Below are 22986 nucleotides of genomic sequence, written 5' to 3'. Positions count from 1 at the left end.
AAGAATATGTAGAATTTTGGAGTACTATTCCCCAAAAGTATAAAAACGTCCAAAGATGTGCCCAAATCCTACTAAAATTTTTTGGATCTACGTATCTATGTGTGCTTATCATCTTTTTCAAAAATGAAATACACAAAGAACGTTTATAGAAACAAACTTATAGATTCTCATCTGGAAAATGTAATAAGGATAGCATGTAGCGCTAAGCCAGATCTTGAAAAAGTTTTAAAAAGTATTCATAAATACAAAAATCGCATTAAAATACGCAAAAATCTATATATCTTTGTCAAAACTTATTTTTTCATTAATAAAGTAACTACATTATTAACTTGGAATAACGTTTTAATTAAAACCTAAATAGTCTTTGCTTGCGGCCCGCGAGAGAGAATATAAGCACAGTTTTTTTTTCTTCACCCATTCTGGTAGGCAAAGGGAACTATGCCCATACAGCCAAGTCTTCAGTAGAAGTTTTTTATTGATATGAAATGAAAATGAAATTTAATGAGATGAATGAAATGAAACCTAACCAAACTCATTCAATCAAATCATTAAATCTGATATTGAAACAAATTAGTAGCTTCTTTTTAGAAATATACGTATTTGTATGCATCATAAAAACTTCTATGAATTTTTTAAAGTAAAAACTTCATGGTTGGTTTTTCTTTTTAATAGACATTATTTTGACAGTTGGGAAAGAGAACGCACGAGTTCGGGAAAGGTAAAAAAAAAGGACGAGTATGTAATAGCCCACATCCCGAACGCTATACGTCCCTGCAATACGCAACTTTTTAAGCAACTGTATAAAAAAAAAACTTTCATGATCGCCAGGCTACAAGTTCAAGAAGCCCAGTATAATCGAGCTAGTGCTGTACAATCTAGCGGCCCTGCTGGGCGGTGTGGCGGCTGGGTACGACTTGCGCGTCTCTAATGTGAGCCCACTGCATCCCACGCTGCAACCGCATCGGTAAGGGAATATTTTATTTATTTAAAAATAATTTTTTTTTTTTATATGTCATTAGCTCACCCGATACTTTGTCCTGTCTTATCTGTGTATACTTATTCCAAATGTCAAATCCAACAACTGTCATCATGGGCGCGAGTTAAAGTATTCGTTAATTTTTGTTGTAATTTTCCAATATTGTGTAATTTTTTATATATTGTGTAATTGTTTTTTCGTAAGAATATTTTACAAAAGTATTAGAAAACTTTTTTAAAAAGAGATGAAGGAAATCAGTGAAGTCTTGCTCAAGTTGATTGATCAAGAAAAATAAGGATTCATTTTTATATATTCGTAATAGATATTATTTTATTGGAATTTAAATTACTTAAAAAGTAACGTCAGCTGTGCATAAGAATCTCGGACAGATCGCTTCTGTCAATTCATTGAAATTTGGCACATCGCAATATTATTGACGCAATGAGTATCTTAAAATTTTCCGACAATTGAATTTCGGAACCCAGTAATCCTCAGTCGAGTGGTCTCTCGCAGCGCCGAGCTGGAGCCGGAGCTGGTGTACGAGGGCTACGCGTTCGCGCACAACACCTACCACGGGCCCGCCCGCCACCTGCGCGCGCCGCTCAACGCGCTCACCGGCGCCGCGGTGCGTACACACACACACACACGCACACAAACGCGCACACAAACGCACACACACACGCACACGCACACACACACCTACCGCAATGCTATCTTACCCATATCTTACCATTTTTCTCAATATGTTCTGCGCAAGAAACTGATCCTTCAATTAGATTTGAGTAGAAGTTGTACACTACACAATATACTAATCAAACGATTTTTTTGTAATGATGAATAACATTTAGATTTAATTTTGCGAGATGGTATAAATATATTGTGTGATATTTCATAGAGCGTTATTGGGTGTATTAAAAAAAAATGAGTATAATATTTTATTGTAGATTCTTATTTTTAAAGTGAAGTCTGGCATCGTTTAATGAGCGCGTCGTCTTGCAGTTGACGAGCCTCGCGGCCGAGGAAGTGAAGCCGCTGCGGTTCACGGACTCGCCGTCGTACGCGCACGCCTCCCTCCCGTCCCCCTCGCCCCACACGCCCCACGCCTCCCCCTCGTCGTACGCGCCCGCGTCCACGTCGGGCCGCGGCACGGCGCTGTCCTCGCAGGCCTCGCCGCGCCTCGCCGACCTCTACCTCGACTACCGCGAGCACTTCCCGCCCGAGCTGTGCTGCCGCGACGACCTGTCGCCCGACTCCGACGAATTGTCGCAGCGCTACTGGGCGCCGCGCTGCTCGGGGCCGGAGCCGCGCCTGCGCTCCAGCCTCAAGAAGCACGGCCGGCCGTCGCCGCCGGCCGCGCCGGGCGCCGCCGCCAGCCCCGCGCCCAGCGACACGGACAGCAGCTACGCGTCGGCGCGCGACGCGTCGGGCTCGGCGCGCGTGCGCTTCAGCCCCGACGCGCGCTCGTAGCGCCGGCCGGGGGGCTTCCGCGCCTACCTCGTGTGAGCCCCGCGCCTACCTCGCGTGAGCCGCGCCTACCTCGCGTGAGCCCGCGCCTACCTCGCGTGAGCCGCGCCTACCTCGTGTGAGCCCCGCGCCTACCTCGCCCCGCCACTGATCGCGCCCGCTCTTCCAACGGCGCTCGCTACGCGTGTGTGCGAATCGTGTCTCAAATTCGAATTTTCGTACTACCCGCCCTATCAAACGGTACTGTAGTCTAACATTCCAGACAAAATATATTTTTAATTACTCGCTTCGGTCTAGTATTCGCACACCCCTATCACTAATAGGCGGAGCTGGTAGACTTTGTGAGCCGTACTGAGATGCTGCAGACTCGATTATATAGTTTTAATGTTATTTTGTTTTCTCATAAGAATGTACGACTTACGTGAGTAATATGGACGAATATAAAATAAACGTGAAAATCGATAGTTCTAAAAACTAATGCTGGGTTGCCGCTTGTTAATTATTATTGAAACCTAAACCTAAACGACAGATTTTCATTCCAAAGCAACAAATGGCTACACATGCACTTCGTACAGTTTCTCCGCTCTGCCTGTGATCCAGCGACGGTAGCGACACTGGTATTAAAGCAACGTATAATCGGTCGTGTCGTTTTCGACGGACACGACTACGTACGATCCGACTGATGTATAAGTATAAAGTTGTGTTCATATTCGTCTAGTGTATATGTGACGCTTCGTGTCGTCAATGTAATCGCAAAACTCTGAAGGGTAAATTAATTATGTAAGCTGTTCTTTTACTTTTAACCACTTCTCCTTTCTCTCTATCGTGAGATCTACGCTCTAGTAATAATATATATATTTTAATTTTTACGACAAATTTTAAGCTTACGTAATTAATACCCTCCAAAGCCATATAAGGCTTATCGAGTTATCGGAATTATAATTTGATAAAATATCGCGCCGGCTCGACGGTACGTTGGCTCCGATATGTAATTATCATAAAGTTGAGATTAAAATATAGATTTTTGTTTTATTGATTGCGTCGAATTTTGTTTAGTGGTTATTCAGGGTTGTTACACGTAATCTGACCGATGTAGGCACAAAGTATAATTGTACAAATGTAAATAACACGGCCTGTACAAGCTTTTATTTAACCGCCCTTTATATTTCTTTACGTCGATTTCGATGTTTAAGTTCGTGTTTCGGTTTCAGTTCGATTATAAAAAGTACAAATGTATGTTAAGACGTTCGAATAGTCGCTATTAACTCGAGGTAATCGTCGTGTGTATATTTGAAACTAACAGTAACGTATTGTGTAAATCTATTATGCGTTTTGTACAAAAATGATCAAATGGTGGATATTTTTTACAAAAATATCGTAATAAACGTAGTTTTAACGTAGGCAGCTTTTGTATCCCAGAGTGAAGTGTAAATTAGGAAAAAAATATATTAAAATAACTAGTCTGGATAACGCATTTGCATATCCTCATACTGATATTGTATCTGATATTAGCTTGTTTTACGAAACGGGATTCATTCGTGTACTTGAAGGTCGCGACTTCTAGGAAAGATGTATTTTGATACGCTTCGGATATCATACGCGGTCGAAATTAATTAAGTAGGGTCATTGCGCCTGTTCGCGTCCACTTAGTGCAGTTGGCAAGTTTGAAGAAGAAAATAAAAATGTCCCCGCACTAATTTCTATGAAAAATTTATTTACTGTGTTCATTATATAGTCTATTTAAAGATTAATTTTCAGTTTTGTTCGAAACATCTTGTTATTATTTTATTTAAATACAAACGTCAGAATTAGGCGATTTACCCAGTTTGCGTCCATAAAATCCAATTTGCGTCCACCCGCTGGACCACTTCGCGTCCACCAGCTTAGAAAAGGAATAAAGAGGTGATATTTTTATGATAATGTAAAGAGACATTGGATTTTAATAATTTATTTATTGAAGAATTACAGTTATTTAAAAATCAACATATTAACATTAATAAATCACTATAAAGAAAATAATACACCTATTTATTCTTCTAAACATTGATAGAACTTAAAATTAAAAAACAAATTAGGTACCTATGTATATATCAGTAAATAGTAATTCCACCTTTAAAATTCAACAATTATCTGTTCTGTGAATTTTAAAGGAATGTAAGCAAGCTAAAGATCAGCCTGCAATTACAATCACAGCAGCCTTTCGCAGTCGACTACTGGACATAGGCCTCGACAAGTTCACTCCTGTGTTTTGCCCATAGTCACCACGCTGGGCAGACGGGTTGGTGACCGTAGGCCTGGCATTGTCGTACCGAAGACGCTGCTGCCCGTCTTCGTCCTGTGTATTTCAAAGCCAGCAGTTGGATGGATATCACGCCATCGGTCGGCTTTTTAAGTTCCTAGGTAGTAGAGGAACTTAGTCGCTTCTTACGACACCCACGGGAAGAGAGGGGGTGTTTATATTCTTTGATGCCGTAAGCACACAGCACCACAAAGATCAGCCTTGATCCATAATAATTATGGAAACAAAATACGAGGTGCACACATTCGCATTAAATATTAATAATACCGCTGTTTTCTTCTTCGTTACTTGGTTTTATTTGATACTAGCTGTGCTCGCGACTTCATCCGCGTGGAATTATAATTATAATTATAATAAAAAAATATTGTTCTGTTCGTAGAATTACAAAATAAATAAATTTCTAAAATAAAAGTAGCCTAATTTACTCCTTATTTCATTAGCTATCTAGATGGTAACGTCAAAATCAATCCAGTCGTTTCAGTGATTAGCCGGAGCAAACAGAGAGACAGACAGACAAAAATTCTAAAAAATGTTTTTATTTATTTATTTATTTTATTTTCTTACATCTAATAATTACAGGCATAACCCAATTCATTAGATATAGTAAAGGAGACAAAAAGCAAAAGGAAAAAAATGTTAAACTATAATTAAAAAAGAATTGGCTGACTTGAACATAATACTAAAAACAAAACAATAATAAATATAAAAATATTAAATTCATTTCTCATAACATATTATATACAAATTAACTTTTGCGAATTCACTCCACGAACAAGAAAAAAGGTCTAGTGTGTCAGCCACTAAGTTTAGCGTTCTGACTGAACGAGCAAGGGGACCGTTGCGCACTAGCTCGGTTCTGCCGTGGGGTACTGCAAATAAGCTCGGTCGCTGTCTTCGTTGTAGATGATACCTATCGGGTACGCTCAAACCTATCCACTGCAGTACCCCTGGATTATTGACAACAACGCGGAATACTTTTAAAATATAAGTTGCCAGAGCCAGCTCTCTCCTAGTCTCCAACTTGTTGTATTCAACCATGCCCAATACAAACAATGTTGGATACATCAAGGGATATAAGGGATATACGCCATAAAGCCTATGGTAAAGAAACCTGGTGAATTTATTTTGAACACGTTCCAGTATGAGACTGTATTTGACTTCATGTGGAGACCATACTACCGCATTATACTCAAGCTGACTTCTTATTAGGGCATCATACAGTAAAGAGATTGCTTATTTTGGTATATGTACCGTGTATAAATTAATATACATTTAGTAAAAAGGTGTTACTTTAATATTACAAACAGACACTCCAATTTTATATATTTGTGTAGATAAGTTTTGTACCCTCTTGGTCTGCACCCACTGATTTTGTCCAATATCGGAATAGCATATTTTTTGCATAGGTACTTGTGTTACCGATTTCTTCTTCTCTTGGATGTCATGCAAATCTTCCCTTAAATCTTCCTTTGTGTATGTTCTTTTTTCCTTCTTTTTTCTTATCTGCAAAGAACTCATCTTAAACAGAAAAAAAATAAGAAAGAAATTACTTATTTCATTCAAAGTAGAATAGGTATTAAACTTTTAGTTTTATGTATTAAACTTATAGAGTTAATTTAAAAAATGGACGCGATTTAGTTTTCTTATTAATCCCTTTAGGTATAGTTTGCGTCCATCGCGGACGCAAAGTGGAAGTTTTATAAATTCGGTGTAGCAGTTCGCGTCCACCTTATTTTAACTATTAACTATAAAAAAAATAAGCAAATTCATAATTATTATAATTCCTTTTATCATAACCAATGCCTAGAAATAGCTATGTATCCAAAATAGACATAAAACAATAAAAGACTCACCTTCAAACGAACCGCTGCCCATTATTTTCTTCTCATTATTCCGTGCCTTCGCACTCTCTTGTTGAACAGCCCTCACTAACTATTTTTTTTTACCCAGGATTGTTTGGACGCACGGAACTTTTGTCTATGCGTACGTGCCTCTTATACATTGAGGTATTAGCCGGTAATTATTTTTCGACTTATTGGTGTCTTAGTATACTTAATTTCGAGACTTTTCAAAGTGAGATCCGTAAAATGGACGCGAATTGGTCGATGGACGCGAACAGGCGCAATAACCCTATAAGGTGTATATCGAAAAATTAAATATTAAAATTAGCTTTGATATTATGTATTAGCAAAAAACCAGTGCCTAAAGTTTGCGGGAGTGGTTTTGAGAGAATTGATGAGGAAATGTAGAATTATTATGATATTAACGACCATAGGTTATCCGAGATCGAGGCCAGGCCAATAACACGTTGTATAAATGTTTTATTTTTGTTTATTTTTCGTGCAATAAAGTAATTGTTTGCGTCCATTTTAATTTTATTTTATTGTAAATCGAATATTATAAAAATGAAATCGTCGTGAATTAACAGTATTCCGTGCAGTATTGGATATCTTTACGATAACGAATCCTATCTTTGTATATATGGTATATAGGTATTATTAGCTTCAGTGCCAATTACGCCGTGTATTGTTTTAATGTTCAAGACCTTGTTTAGACGGAGCGAACAACTTTTTCTTCTTTGCGGGTAAAAAAATTGTCCATCCATTTGACATTCGATCTATTCGTGGTTAAAATGGATGAATTTTAAACAGACCTTTAAAAGTTTATACTTTAAAAAAAAATTGCGCTGTATCGGTAACCAGAATTACAAACACGCGTATGAATTCGCGCGGAACGCTCCGTGGCAATTTCATTCCTTCTTTACAAGGTCTCGCATCGAATTAATGATCGCTGTATAGTTCTGTCGCATCGTTTCCATAAAGTGAAATGTATAATTTGTCATTTACACGTTATTACATAATAGTATACTGTAAATAACGAGATTCACGGCGCGTTTTACTTAAAAAAAACTCTAGTCTTGAATTATTTTTTATTTAATATTATAATCTGGCAAGTATTGAGTAGTTGCGGATGACTGGCGGAATTGTTCCTTACGGAACTATTATTTTTAATTAACATTTTGGCATTCCATTTGTTTTGTGCAAACCATACATTCCACTCTGTTTGTACGTGATATTATGCTCAGTTAAGAGTTTTAGACGAATGTGTTGTATCGACGGTTCTGTGTGCCAATAAAAAGAGATGAGAGGATGCCTTAAATCTGTAAGTTAAAATGACAAATAAAAAATAGAATAAGCTTTCTAAATTGTACTTTTATTCATTTACCTTCCTTAGTCCTTCGCCGATTGAGTGTTAAAAAAATTAACTTCTAAAACAGTAGCCATTCTTTATTAATTTATATTTTTATCGAAGAACTTCCATGATGGATAGAATGTTACAATGTTTTGTTATTAATGTTTGGCAGAATTTCATTACAATAAATTAATTTCAAGTTATTATGTAAGGTTCTTTTCTTTATCGTAACTATTAGGTAAACTATATGTTGGTGTACATTGCTTCTTGAATGTGGCAAATACCTATATTACTAAAAATCTTTGTCTATTTAATAAAGTTTTAGTAAAATGGTCACAATTATGGTAAAACATTGAGAGAGAACCAGAATAATTCAGTGGATAATTTTTAATAGTAGGTAACTCAACTCATCACTAAATATTAAAAAAAAAATTCAAAACAAAAATTAAGTTTCTGACTGAGGTTTATAACCAATTTAATTCAATATAAACGTAATTTTTTTAGTTTGTCCCTATTTTAAATTATATTAGTATATTATTATTAACCAAGTTACTTTCAAAATTTTTCGTAAAAGTGGAGTTATAGGATATTGTTGTTAAAGAATTCTGAAAATTGATTTGTAAATTATAGTAACACATTGCATGAGAACGTGAATAATTAATTTTTAGAAAATATTTTTTTTAAACTTTCTTTATGGTGTCTAGTTTTATAAATTATTCTAACTACGATTTTAATGAGTGAAAGTACAGTCAAGAACCGAGATCCTATGCGCTGGTGACTTATTTTTAGCTCGACAAGTTACACGGATACCACAAAGAGAACGCTTGGATGGGCGCGCTTCACAGAATTCCTGTATTGTGTCAAAGGGGTAGCTAAATATACTTAAAAGAAACAAACATTTTGTATAGAAAAAACATTTTATTTCCAGGGTATCTAAAATACTATTCAGTGCATGTAGAAATATATAGATTATCCAAAAATGTGTTCTTAGTAATATATTTATTTACAGCTATAGAATATAATATTACTTAATGCAAACAGCACAAGTTTGTGTACCAAAAGCTGAAAGGAATCAATGGAGAGGCATCTCATCAATATCTTTACATAAAAATCATTTTTACCACAGATTTAAAAATATCTGTAGGAAATAAATCAAATTGAACAAAATTTCAAACCCTGCTATATATCCAATCACAATTTATGATTTATTTTGGTTTTGAACCAAAGCTTATATCTAGGCGCTGTAAATCACCAGAAATATCACAATTATTAAATTATATTTATTTATAGTCTAAGTCTATTTATCTTAATTCTATAGAAGTCAGGAATAAGTATGTATGACTAGTGGAAATGCAATGAAAATTAAAAACGTATGAGATGTCTTCAAAAATATCTTCAGAATAAAATCCTATAAAACATTTTTCACAGATTCACAAGTGGATTATGGAAAAAGTCAATAACTTACAATCTTATAAATTAAAATTACACGACGGCCACACAACACCGTTAAGCATGCGTTCATAATTACAAATATGCAAAAAAAGACAAGCATCGCAAATGTGAGTAACGCCGCCATACATCGTTACGATGGCACGCTGCCAGGAGTTTCCGTTGACCGGCGAATTAATCTACAGAATGAAACGTAATTTCTCAAATAATCTGTTTATTTCCTAAATTCAGCGGACGTTAATAGGATATTCACCGCTATTATTGCAGTAAATTTGTTATATTTATAAATACATTTGTCTGAAACAAGTAATCTATAATAATTTTTCAAGTAGTTCGGCTTCCAGTCTACACATATATACCTAGTTCACGTCTGATTGGACATATTATTTCTAAATGGGGTAAGGTTTCAGTCAATAATTGGACAGGCCTCGACACTAGTGTAAACATCATTTAGATAAGTTACAGCGTCAATAACATGTTCATCCTCGATATGATCGTAAAATATACAGACTAAACCACTATTTATTACTCTTGTATAAGAATGAAAGAAAAACATAATCGTTGTTATTTTCAAGACGAAAATAAGCAGTTATTTTAAAAATAATAATCAGTATGCATTAGGAATACAATAGTTTCAACATTGCGTGAATCATGTGGAGGCGAGGTTCAAAGGAATAAGAAACATTCTTATGACGCAAAGCCAAAAACAACCTAGGTAACGTAAAGTATTGTAAGTATAAATTTGTTACTTCGAATAAAGTAAAAAAATGTGCTTTAGACCACACGACTGTAGTAAAACTTCTTTAGCTTCATATAAGTAATATATCTCTATCAACTTCCGTTCGCCTCACCCGATCATACTTTTCGTAACGCTCTCGTAATGCATTCATCAGCTTACTCCCCAAGTCAAGCGTGCTTAAAGAAGTTTTACTTCAAGAGGTATTTTGGAATAATAAATAATTAAATCATTACGCACGTTAATATTTTATAATACGTAATCACACACAATTGAATCGTTTGCAGCTTTTCATACATGTCTTTAAAAAGGAATATATAGTTATCAGTTATTTTCACGTCCTAAACGAGAAAAAAATAATAAGTATAAGAGCGCTCGTATGTAGTCGGTGACAAAATTACAGGATCGTCAGCGGTCTAAGTACAAGAGATCACGAAGTCTGCACAATGAAATATACCTAAGGATTCCTAAGCCAATAAATAAAATATCATTTTTCGTCTTATAATGTCTGAATGCCAATGATTAGTAATTTCTATAATTGATTTAAACTAATCCTAAACAGAAGAGCAGCTTGTAACGTCACAAATTTATCTGCTTATACATTTTGTTCTTTTCTAACAGTTTATAGCCTATTTTATTGTGTATATCCTGTTTTTTCTTACCCTATAAAATGTTATAGCTTTGAGCTCACATTATTATTAAAATGACGATGACGGGTAGAACGGAATATTCTACGACATCTAACTAAGACTACAAAAATACCTATATCTAAATCATGACAACAAAAATAATTCAATAAAGTATTTGATGAAAATTGGAAAATTCACTCAATCCCAAATTAAGAGTTACATATTTAAAATCTTATTAGATTGTCTCTATAGTTTTTGTATAACGTTGGCGTATCTAACTCGAAAACCTGTTTTAAATTGAATGCTTGATAATGACATTCGCAAAAACTACTGATAAAATTACAATTTCATTATTTATGTAGAATTTGGAGGAATAACCTTGGTTTATTAATATGTTGTGTACGTGGGAATATTAACAAAATTTATCTCAATATATAATAATGGGTAATAAAAATACTTAAGATTAGTGTCTAATTGTTAGGTACGTAAGGGTTTATTATTTTAATTTTCTCTTGTTGTGATTATTATTTTTTATGTCATGACTAACAAAATGTATAAAAATACAATTACATTATTATTATTATTATTATTGGGCTTATGGCTTTCAGTTGTGCCAGGGGGCACTGTCGATTTCGCCAGTGTCACGTGGAATACAATTATATACACCAGCTGGCAAACTGCTACTCACCTGTCGCCACCTGACAGGCGGTCTTCGACTCATTTTTTTATGTATTTTGATATTTAACAAGTTATAAAAATGGCAACTAAGTTTGCCACATACTTTTTATTTAACGTATTTTATTTACATAGAAAAAAACTTTGTACAGATATGTAAGTATTCATATTTTAACTTATTTTCATATTACTAATGCGAATATTTTCCATCTTACTGTATTAAATATACCAAAAAAAAAGAAAAAATAGACATGAAATATAAAAGCTTGTCACTGTAATATTATATATTATATATATATAACTTTACAGTCTTTAAAAAAAAACACTTACAAAAGTGATTGATTTTCCGATATTGCTCAGCTGCTTATCATATTAGAAAAAAAATCTAAACATAAGTCAACCCTTTAGCCAGCACAAAGCGTCAGTAAAAATCTATAAACGAGACACGATAAGGACTAAATAATCAGACAAGTCCACGGTTCTAGTAACAACACTGCGTAATAAAAGTCACTATAGTATTTTTATGATAAGAATTTTATAATTCTATTTACTACACATATATTTTTATTATACACATATATTTATATAACGTTATTACATAAAATACGTAGGCGTAAAAAATATTTGCTATCATACTAAAATTTATAAATGTAAAAATGTATAAAATAGTACCGATATAATGTCGAGGACAAAGCTGGTACTTTTCCGTACTATATACGTATGTACGTTCTCACTTGAGTTGAACAATTTGATACTCTTCGGATATCGAACTCGAGACTTAGGGCAACAACACGTTGCAGACGTGTCAAATCATAGACATACATCTGTGCAAATAAATAAAATTGGAGTGTCTGTTTGTAATATTAAAATAACCGCTTTTTACTAAATGCATATTGATGTATACACGGTACATATACCAAAATAATTTTTTTTTATAATTTTGTCCGTCTGTTTGTTCCGGCTAATCTCTGAAACAGTTGGACCGATTGTGACGGGACTTTCACTGGTAGATAGCTGATGTAATAAAGAGTAAATAAGGCTACTTTTGTTTTAGAAATGTATATATTTTATAACTCTGCGAACTGAAGAATAAATTTTTTGTTAAATTACACGACGACGAAGTCGCGGGAACAGCTAGTAAACTATATAGGTACAAGTTGACTCTGTTCTCTGATGAATGTGCATTCTTGTATGTAATAACAAAATAATTAAAATAAAAAATATTTTTAACATACACACATGGTTTTGTTCCAGGGAAGGCAACTTAATGATAATAATACCCAGAATCGGGACGAGAATAGAACCTACATCACTGGAGTAGAAATCAGAATGGATCACTTTCAACCGCGACTAAGGATCAGTCGTAAAATATAAGTTTTTATATAATCCTAAATCTTATATTTATTATATTAGACCGAGGACCCAGGAGGGCTAGACTTTCGTCTTTTCATAAAAGCTGAAAATTTCTCAGTGCATGCTCCCAACACCAATAGAAGCAATGGCCAAATATGAAGTTCAACTCATATATATTATAATCTTTAATTATATAAATTGAATTCTGGAAAGAATATATTTTAAGAGTGATCTTTGTATTGAGAAGTTTAATTAAATTTCCAGCCATTATATCCTTACATTTCTAAAAATAGGTTGATAATAGGCATTGCTACACTCAGTCAAAGTATAAGTAAAGAACAGATGACGCCAGCTGTTTTAATTTGTTGTAAGTGTATTTGAACTCTTAGATGAAATGTTTGCTAAGCTGTTATCTATAGATTATAGTTGTCTTTAGTCTGTACCAAGAGTATTCCTGTATACATGTTGTACCTTAAAACTTTCAATGATTTCCTCGCGTTGACGTTTACAGGTAATGCTGCCTTATGAGTCATAGCATGACCATTTATAGCCTTCATCAATAAGCGGACTCTCTATTTTACGTATTAATACGAAAGAAATTCTTTAAAGTAGATATAGATAATTATACTATCATACTTTGAAAAAAAAAAGAAAGTAGGTTTCTTAGCGTTATGTTCAAAAAGGTTGTCTAGATTTAAAATAAAATGAATGAATATAATATTTGAAAAAATAAATAAATTATAATATAAAATAATAATATAACCATTTAAAACAAAAACTTCTGTATTTTAAGTTTTGTGGTTTAGACCACACGATTAGTCGTGTATTGTATGGTATACTAGATGTGCACCGCGCTTTCACCCACGTTAATTTAAGAAAAAAGAGGTACTAAAATATTATATAGCCTTCTTCGATAAATGGACTATCTAACACAAAGAATTTTTCAAATCATACCAAAAACATATTGAGCTACTTAAAAATATAACTGAACTTAATAAAGGGACTCGATGATTTATGATATTGTTTGAACTACACACTAATATTTTGTTCGTAAGCACTTTTTCAGAAAATTAATAATGTTCCCTAATGTCCTTTAGGTTAAACTTTACGCCGCGGTCATCGCACGAAACGTTAGCTAGGACTGTCTGGGACGAAATGAACAATCTACAAGGTCACATTCTTGTCTAAGGGCAACGTTTTGACCGATCAAGGGCAATATTTGGTGAAATTTTCGGTCTTGAGTAGCATTGAGTAAAAATTAGATATTTATTTTTAAACTTAATTGAAGTACAGGTAGGAAGGTAGGGCACAGCAGGAATTTCCTGCTCAAAATATGGAGCAGCCCGACTGGGGTAGTACCTCGACCTTACAGAAGATCACAGCAAAATAATACTGTTTTCAAGCAGTATTGTGTTCCTGTTGGTGAGTAAGGTGACCAGAGCTCCTGGGGGGGGGATTGGGGATTGGGTCGGCAGCGCGCCTGCGATGCTTCTGGTGTTGTAGGCGTCTTTTTATAAGCTACGGTAATCGCTTACCATCAGGTGAGCCGTACGCTTGTTTGCCGACCTAGTGACATAAAAAAAAAGTATTAAAATGTATTTTTAACCGACTTCCAAAAAATGAGGAGGTTCTCAATTCGACTGTATTTTTTTATGTATGTTACATCAGAACTTTTGACCGGGTGGACCGATTTCGACAAATTTTGTTTTAATCGAAAGGTGGTGTGTGCCAATTGGTCCCATTTAAATTTATTTGAGATCTAACAACTACTTTTCGAGTTATATCTAATAATGCGTTTTTACTTGACGCTTTTTTCGTCGACCTACGTTGTATTATACCGCATAACTTTCTAATAGATGTACCGATTTTGATAATTCTTTTTTTGTTGGAAAGAGGATATCCCTAGTTTGGTACCATGATAAGGAAACCAGGATCTGATGACAGATGCAGGCAAACGAAGGAAAACCGACTTCAATTATATAGACAAGTAATACAACGTATGTAGGTAGACGAAAAAATTGTCGAGTAACTACGCATTATCAAAGTTTACTCCAAAAGTTGTGATCAGATCTCGATGAAATTTTAAATGCGACCACATGATAAACATCGGCTTTCGATTAAATTAAAAATCATTAAAATCGGTACAACCAGTAAAAGTTATGCGGATTTTCGAGTTTCCCTCGATTTCTCTGGGATTCCATCATCAGATCCTGATTTTCTTATCACGGTACCAAACTAGGGATATATCACCTTTCCAACAAAAAATTTTTTTTATCAAAATCGGTTCATAAACGACGGAGTTATCCCCGAATATACATAATATATACTTATATACAGTCGAATTGAGTAACCTCCTCCTTTTTTTGAAGTCGGTTAATAAGCACACTTTGAGCTTGTTTTACCGGTTTCTGAAAAACTAACTCGCACTTAAGTTAGGGGTCGTCCATTAATCCCGTGATTAGAGTAATTTAGACCTATCCGGTGTCATGTGGTGCGGCTTTAAACAAATTGGTTGGCTATTCATTATTATTTAACAACCATACTAACAAAAGCTAAGCTCTGATCCTTCCCCTACATGGCGAAAGAGGCCTATGTCCAGCAGTGGGATATTACAGGCTGAAACGAGCGACTAACCAAAAAACATATTAAGAAAGTAAATCCTATTTGTACTTATAACACCTAATATTGTTAGATTCTATGTAAATAAATAGAAGCATAATATACGTTTCTGTGACCGGTATCGTAAATATACCGATGATTTGCTAAATTGTGATAATGAGTATTAATAATTTTAATTCAATAGCCACCTTCAAATCAAACAATACATGTATCGCTCTAATATAATATGATGTCAATTCCAGACCAACACATTATAATATTTTATACAAATAAAATGAATCGATAACTGCGTGCTTGTTAGAAAACGGCAGGATGAATTTGGCGACCTTGTTTTTTAAAATTTTCTAACACAAACTTTGTCGAAGGTTTTTATTGAATGATAATTTAGGAAATAAAATGTAACGATTATTAAACTTCGCGCGTTTGTCAGATCGTAAGAAAAGAGAACGTCTATCGGGTCAGCATGGGCGTACGCACAGTGGGGCGAGATGGAGTATTTGCCCCACCCTGACTCGAGGCTAATAACAGAATTTTTAGTTATATAATTTAAATTTTAGATTAGCCAAAGTTTCCGCAAGATATGATGGGAATAATTTAGATAATAAAGATAAATAAAAGAAGGATTTTTAATTTTCTACTATGTATTTAATGATTTTTTACATTAGTTTGCTTCTGCCCCACTCTGCAAAATTTTAGATACGTCCATGTCGAGTAGTAGCGGTAACTTTATGTTTTTGTTTATAAACAAAAGTAAATTAAAAAGAATATTGAATGAACGTATTAAGTGATTATTTCTGCCATCGGAAATCACAAAATACGCTTTGAACGGAACTTCCATTTATTCTTTGATCTTCTGTTTATGACAGACAGTCTTAATATTATCAAAATAGGTGTAAAATACTAAGAAGAAAAAGGCTTCTGCGAAAAAAACTTTACCTAATTTGTCATAAAAACCTTACACAGCTATGTTCCGATATGCACTGCGACCGCTGTACAGTGTGACGTCAATTTAGTATACTGTGAAGCTGTTCCTTTATGGCCAGTTATACTGGTTACTATTTAAAACGGAACACAATCCCGTATACTGTCACCCGCATTTTTTAACGCTACATTCAAATTTAAAATAAGTGTATTAAACAGTTTTCTAGTTAATTAAAAAAACTGATTTTGGAGGACTATCAAATCAAAAATATTTTAATTAATATTAATTGCAAATTGAATATACAATATAATAAGAGTAAGAAGTTTTTCATTAAAAAGAATATGTTTTCATTACTCAACCTATATTAACTTTGTGTATAAGTTAATGTACAGAGGTTATGTAGGGTAAAGTTTAGGAGTTTTTTTTAAATTAATATATACATGGCAAATTTACCTGTTTTTGCACGATCAAAAATTTCCTGCCTAAACATTTTTTAATGTGTGGGTAAAACAAAAATAAAATCGTACATATTTCCTGCGTAACTTTCAACTCGTATTGAACATTTTTGACAGTCTAATATGGTTCATTGGAGGTTTTTATGGTAGACTGGAGGTATTGTTTAAAAGACGTTTGGCAGTTGGCACTCGAGTGGTTTTGACTGATCACGTGATCAAAGTACTGCGAGTACCTTACCTCGTAAACGCCAGTGCTCACAGTAGAATATGGTGGCGATTTATGACGTCATATATTTCCCTAAGGTACTGCGACAGTATACTTGGAGTCCATAACGGAACGAATTTTTTTAGTGATAGCACTGTGCAGTGCTCGCAGTGCATATCGGAACAGACCCTAAGTTACCTAATTACTCTTGAAAAAAAAATAGTCTATTACTTACAATCAACCATATCTATATACTTTCGGTACATTATGGATAAATGTATTCATACATACGCCAATCTTAGTCATTCTTTTGCGTTGAAAAGCACTGTTCACTAATTTTAGTTGTATAATGTTATAAAAAAAAAGCTGTTAAGACTCAAAGGAACGAATTAGCACAAATGTCGTCGAAGCGAGCAACGAACGTAATGGGGTTTAACCACGGGGGGACACTTTGCCAATAGATAAAGACGTAACAACCGTTTCATACATTTTGTTAAACAAAATTATGTACGGAAACATACAACACAATAACTAGTACTCGTTACTTTGAATTTAGACAAGCCGTAACTCTAAATTTGAGATTCATACTTTTTTTTAAATTCACAAATACCAATGAACCAATAAAGTATGATATGCGGAAAATATATGAGAGTTTAAAAAAATTTAAATATAATATTTATTGCTTAAGCAACTGACGAGTGTTATAAAAGTAGTAAAAAAATACCTGCATTGTCATTTTATTTGTAATTAAACACAAAAAAGTCGTTGCCTTTAAAATTAATTTACCTTAAGTAAATATAAATAAATTACTTATTTGTTCTTCAAAATTCCTTCAAAAATAAAATTAATCATAATTTAAAAACTTCAATTGTCTCGTGGGTTATAAAATAAAAAAATCTCATCTTTATCCATCGTTGGTATGAAATTACATTTGTATTATACTGTGTAATTTATGTTATAATATATTTAATAATATAACTGAAACCGTACCAATACAACTTTCACCTGGCTTGGAAATCAAATTATAAATTCATATTCATTCCTATACTGAAATAAATCGTGACTGAATCACGTGTTACTTTGATTTTCATCATCTCTCTAAATGTTTTCACAAACTAGATTATTTGAAGCATCACTTAGAGTAAGGACATGTTTTCGCCTAAGAATACAAAAGAATTTTCGTAGACTACGGATTCAGTTACAAATAAATCAATCGCCCAATGAGATTATATCTCAAGGTCGAATTGCTTTCGGCTAGTCCTTTTGTTACGCATGTTTTTTTTGAGCAATGCGGAGACGTCGTATGTCTATCTTCTATCATAAATTATTATTTAATGGCATTATAATTATACATTTCTTTGAAAAATATATGCTGATTAGACTATTTAAAAGTCATCGTGTCATTTGTAACATAAAAATATATGATTTTAATTACTAAAAGTACCTATGTGTGAAATGATTCTAGTCTGCGAACGGCGACGTAAAAAAAGGTCGACGGCACATACGTAGCAGTAACTACAAACGAAAATGTTTATAGAGGTTGCCCTTGAGAAGGACAGATGAGACCAAGCACTGCCCGATTCGTCGGGCAATTGCAATAAATTGGCATCGTATGCGTATGAACGCCAAAATCAATATGATTATTTTTTTAAGCACATTTAACTAGCGTTTGAATTAACAGTTCAGCCGACCGTGTTATCTCGACGCACCATTGTTACAACATGTATCAGACTGATAAGGATTTTAACTTTACGAGTCCAACATTTAACAGCTGATTTGTATTACAAATGGACGTCCTTAATACTGAGCGGACATTAAAATATAAAATTTAATTATGTATTCATTCTACTCACCATCAAGTATCAGTGACGTTACGAATCCATCCAACTTACGTGGCTATGTTTTAATTCTAAGTTTTGGAAGTTTCGACCGCCTTCCAGTGGTTTCGTTTATCGTATCAGTCGTATATCCCATGTAAGCACGATGATAACATGGTAATTAATATTCAGATTGTTTTCGATCGAGTACACCCTATTCTCGGACTGGTTCGAAGCCTTACAAATTATGAGATTAAAGCTTAGTATGATACATCATCCGTGACAGCCTCAAGGCGACGCGTACTCAGTGTTAAAGTAAGATTTCCTAAACTAGCGGACTGACTGACTCGCGCCGAAACTATCTAAATATTTGACGAATGACGGACATACAGATAGTAATGGGGGAATATAAAACGAGCGTTAACATAAACAAATAAAAACTTATTTCTGTTCTTTACTACACAACATGCAATATTTAAGCAATTTTACACAGCTGACCTGTCGACGGATAATACACACTATAAAAATATTATGTACAGGTTAAACACTACTGCCACAAATAATTATGTATATGTATTATGGATTATAATGTATATTATGTAAGTAAATAAGGAAGGGATGAGGATTGTTGTATATAGAAAAATAATAGAGAAATATACGATACACTCTATTTAAACATGAAATTTATTAAAGATAAAAAACATACAATTGTTGTTTTACACAAAATAAAAATACCTGGAGGGTTAGGGTGTCGCAGGGGGACTGGCAGGCGGACCCTGCGCCACCCAGGCAGAAATACATATCTGACAGGTCCATACATAGTCCAATAATATAATACCATATCATACGATAAAAAGTACACATATAGGATACTGTAAAGCCAACTTAACTCACAGGTAGTCATGTCGCGCTCTCGCCAGTACAAAACTATATTAAACCTTACAAAAATACTTATGCGTCTAATTTGAAATGCATATAAACGATCTCGCGTCTCAACTACAAAAATATTCTGAGATTGGAATGAAATCTTTCTTTAAGGTATCGGCCCTGGGACGATCACAAACGAGATAGCGTTTAAAACGTCCTTATCCTACATATTTCTCTTCTGAGTCTTAAAGCTAACCGAAAGAACCTGTCCATTGAGCGTGTAGCCGTTCAGCGTCTGGATAGCCATCGCTGCCTCATCATATTCACGCATATTAACAAATGCAAACCCTTTATTTTTCTTAGTTTCCGGATCCTTAATAACTTTTATAGAGTCGATTGCACCATAGGGCCCGAAAAGTTGCCATAGAGCCAATTCTTCAGTGTCTTCACCTATGTTGTATACATACACGGTGGTTTGGTGAGGGGCCGCCGGCGCACCCAGCAGGGGCACGGGACTGGCGGGGGCGCCTATCAACGGTAACGGAGTGTGGTTAGTGGCCGCCATGGGATTGAAACGTTGCTGGCCCTTGTTGATGAATGGCAGTGCCTTACCAGGAGAGGGAAGTAGAGGTGGCGGTGAGGCTTGCGGAAAGCCAGGCGCAAACGCTGCGGCGGGCCGCGCTCCGAACGCGGCGCTCAAGTTGGTGCCATTGAAGGCAGGTGTGGTGCCGTTGAAGACGGCTGCGGCTCCGTTGTAGGCCAATGGTGTGGCCGCCACGGCGACCCTCGACCGAGCAGTGTTTTTATTCGAGCTTGGCTTGTTCGCAAACTTGACAACGATAGCCCCTGCGCCCGGTATTGGTGACTGCCCATTCATGTGCTGTATCGCGTCCTCCGCCTGCTGTCGATTCTCGTAGCACACGAAGCCAATTCCTTGAGACACCCGGCTGTTAGTTATGTTTCCGAACTGGCCGAAGAGACTGTTCAATCTCTCGAGAGTCATATCGGGAGGTAAGTTACTAATATAGAGATTCGATTCAATATCGGGCTTGTGGCTGACTTTGTTCTCGGGGTTGAGTAGCGCGAACGACACTTTCAACGTTTTCCCCTGCATTAACAAACCGTTAAATGCAGCTCGCGCCTTCTCTGCGTCCTCGTGTTTCTCGTACTCGACAAATCCATATCCTCTATTGGCTATTAATTTACAGCTTTCTATTTTTCCCATCGCAGAGAAAAGCGCATACATCATATCTCGCGTCATCAGCTCCGGTATATAGTTGACCATGAGTTTGGTCGGTGACACATTAGAAGCGTCGCCGCCGCCATTCTCTATACTCATATCGTTTTTTAACATTGTTCTTTATTGTTTAAACTACACTACGGAAAATAAAATACTAATAAAACTCACACAGAGAGAAGTTGGTTATTTCATTTGCAACATGTAAAACGAACAAAGAACGAACACAAAAAACCCAAATGTTCGAAAATGCCAACAGCAACGCCGGTTCACAAGTTCATCACCACACGACACATGAACGAGTTTGTTTTTAGAATGTTACCAGGGCAATATACTTTATTCGCTTAAACGCTCTAATTTCTTAAAGTATGGTTTAATTATTAAATATATTTGTTAGACAAAATTAAGTATTTTTTATTTCAGTAATACGTTTGATTTAAACACAAAAATCAATGAAATCACGAGTTTCACGAATTTTGTCAAAATTCTAACAAATTTACGTGGCAATTGGCATGGCATCATTTCTTGTATTCAAGTTAATCGTCTATGGTAACTGTCATAGAGAACACTGTCTAGCTATAAAATTTAAATATAAAATTTAGACGAATAGTTTTTTTGATAAATGTCGATGAAATAAAAAAATTGTGTCAGGTCGTAATAATTAAAAATATAAGTTGAAATAAATAAAACTAAGCTTATGTTTACGGAAAGTTATTTGAGCAAATATAATACTTGTTTTGGAAAAACGCATTGGCAAGCTGCAAAAAGGGTTTTGCGTTATTTAAAAGGCACGAAGAATGACGGCATCAGATATAAAAAAACAGGAAGTGCATTAATAGGAATGGCTGATGCTGATTGGGCAGCATGTACCATTGACCGTCGTTCATATACGGGTTACATCTTTAAGTATGGAGGTGGTCTATTAAGTTATGCTACAAAGAAGCAACGAGTTGTGGCATTGTCAACTGCTGAGGCTGAATATATGGCAATGACGGAAGCTGCAAAGGAAGCGCTGCACTTAAAACAGCTGTTGGAAGATATTGGAGTGGCTAAACAAGCTGTACCAATTTATAATGATAATTTAGCTGCACAGAAATTAGCCAACAATTTAATGGCTGGAAAAAGGTCAAGGGGCAAAGGCAAAGCAAGGGAACACTTTATAAGAGACTTTGTCCAAAAGAAACTAATAACGATCCAATATAAGGACACAAATAATATGGAAGCAGATCTTTTAACAAAGGCCTTAACCCAGCCAAGGTTAATGAAACTACTGAAGATGATAGGGGTCACTCAGACCTGAGGTTACACCCCAAGATCTTCGTGAGGGGAGTGTCATAGAGAACACTGTCTAGCTATAAAATTTAAATATAAAATTTAGAAGAATATTTTTTTTTTTTTTTGATAGATGTCGATGAAATAAAAAAATTGTGTCAGGTCGTAATAATTAAAAATATAAGTTGAAATAAATAAAACTATGCTTATTTAAACAAAGGATTTTATTAAAGATTATTCCACTGCGATAAAAACTACTCTCTATAAAACAATATCAAAAAACAAATCATAAAATTGAGGATGAATATTTTGGAAAGGAGCCAGATATTCTGGTTACGGAGCTGGTTTTGATTTTATGAACAAAAATAAAATAGCGGAAAAATTAATCAGTATAACCATTTTGTTAAAATTTGAATATAAATCAAAAAATAATAGGTTGTTGAGCATTCTTTCGTTTTTCAACACCAAAGAGCAACACGGAGGGGAGTAGCCATGTACAGGCGTTCCCCTCTGTCAAGGTATAAGGCCAAATGGCCATATGCTTACAATAAAACTAGATAGACTAGCCCGTTGGCGCAGTTTGTAGTGACCCTGCTTTCTGCTCCGAGGGTTGTGGGTTCGTTTCCCACCCCGAGTCTGGGTGTAATATAAATATTTATTTATATATTTATATATGTATTATTTATAAGTATGTTTATCGAAAAAAAAATATGTAGCTATATACCAGTCGGCTGTTACCTATAACACAAGCATTAAGTTGCTTACTTTAGGAACAGACGACCGTGTGTGTATTGTGTAAATATTTAAAAAAAAAAAAAC

General features: G+C 34.9%; 2 protein-coding genes across 2 annotated transcripts in view; one reads left to right on the top strand and one right to left on the bottom strand.

Annotated features, from left to right (window-relative positions):
• Positions 1 to 2443, top strand: part of LOC123660969 (mitogen-activated protein kinase kinase kinase) — a 76279-nt gene extending 73836 nt beyond the window's left edge. The window contains exons 9-11 of the mRNA XM_045595986.1: positions 829 to 964; positions 1490 to 1601; positions 1976 to 2443. Coding sequence (XP_045451942.1) covers positions 829 to 964; positions 1490 to 1601; positions 1976 to 2443 — 716 coding nt within the window. The remainder of the gene's footprint in view (positions 1 to 828; positions 965 to 1489; positions 1602 to 1975) is intronic.
• A 17004-nt stretch (positions 2444 to 19447) lies between these two features.
• On the bottom strand, positions 19448 to 21012 carry LOC123660757 (ELAV-like protein 1). The gene has a single exon (XM_045595788.1). The coding sequence runs from the start codon at positions 21010 to 21012 to the stop codon at positions 19882 to 19884; it is 1131 nt and encodes a 376-aa protein (XP_045451744.1). The 3' UTR covers positions 19448 to 19881.
• Between the last annotated feature and the right edge of the window lie 1974 nt (positions 21013 to 22986).

Source organism: Melitaea cinxia, chromosome 16 (genome assembly GCF_905220565.1).
Source record: "Melitaea cinxia chromosome 16, ilMelCinx1.1, whole genome shotgun sequence".
Taxonomy (NCBI): domain Eukaryota; kingdom Metazoa; phylum Arthropoda; class Insecta; order Lepidoptera; family Nymphalidae; genus Melitaea; species Melitaea cinxia.
This window is presented reverse-complemented; position numbering and strand designations above follow the sequence as displayed.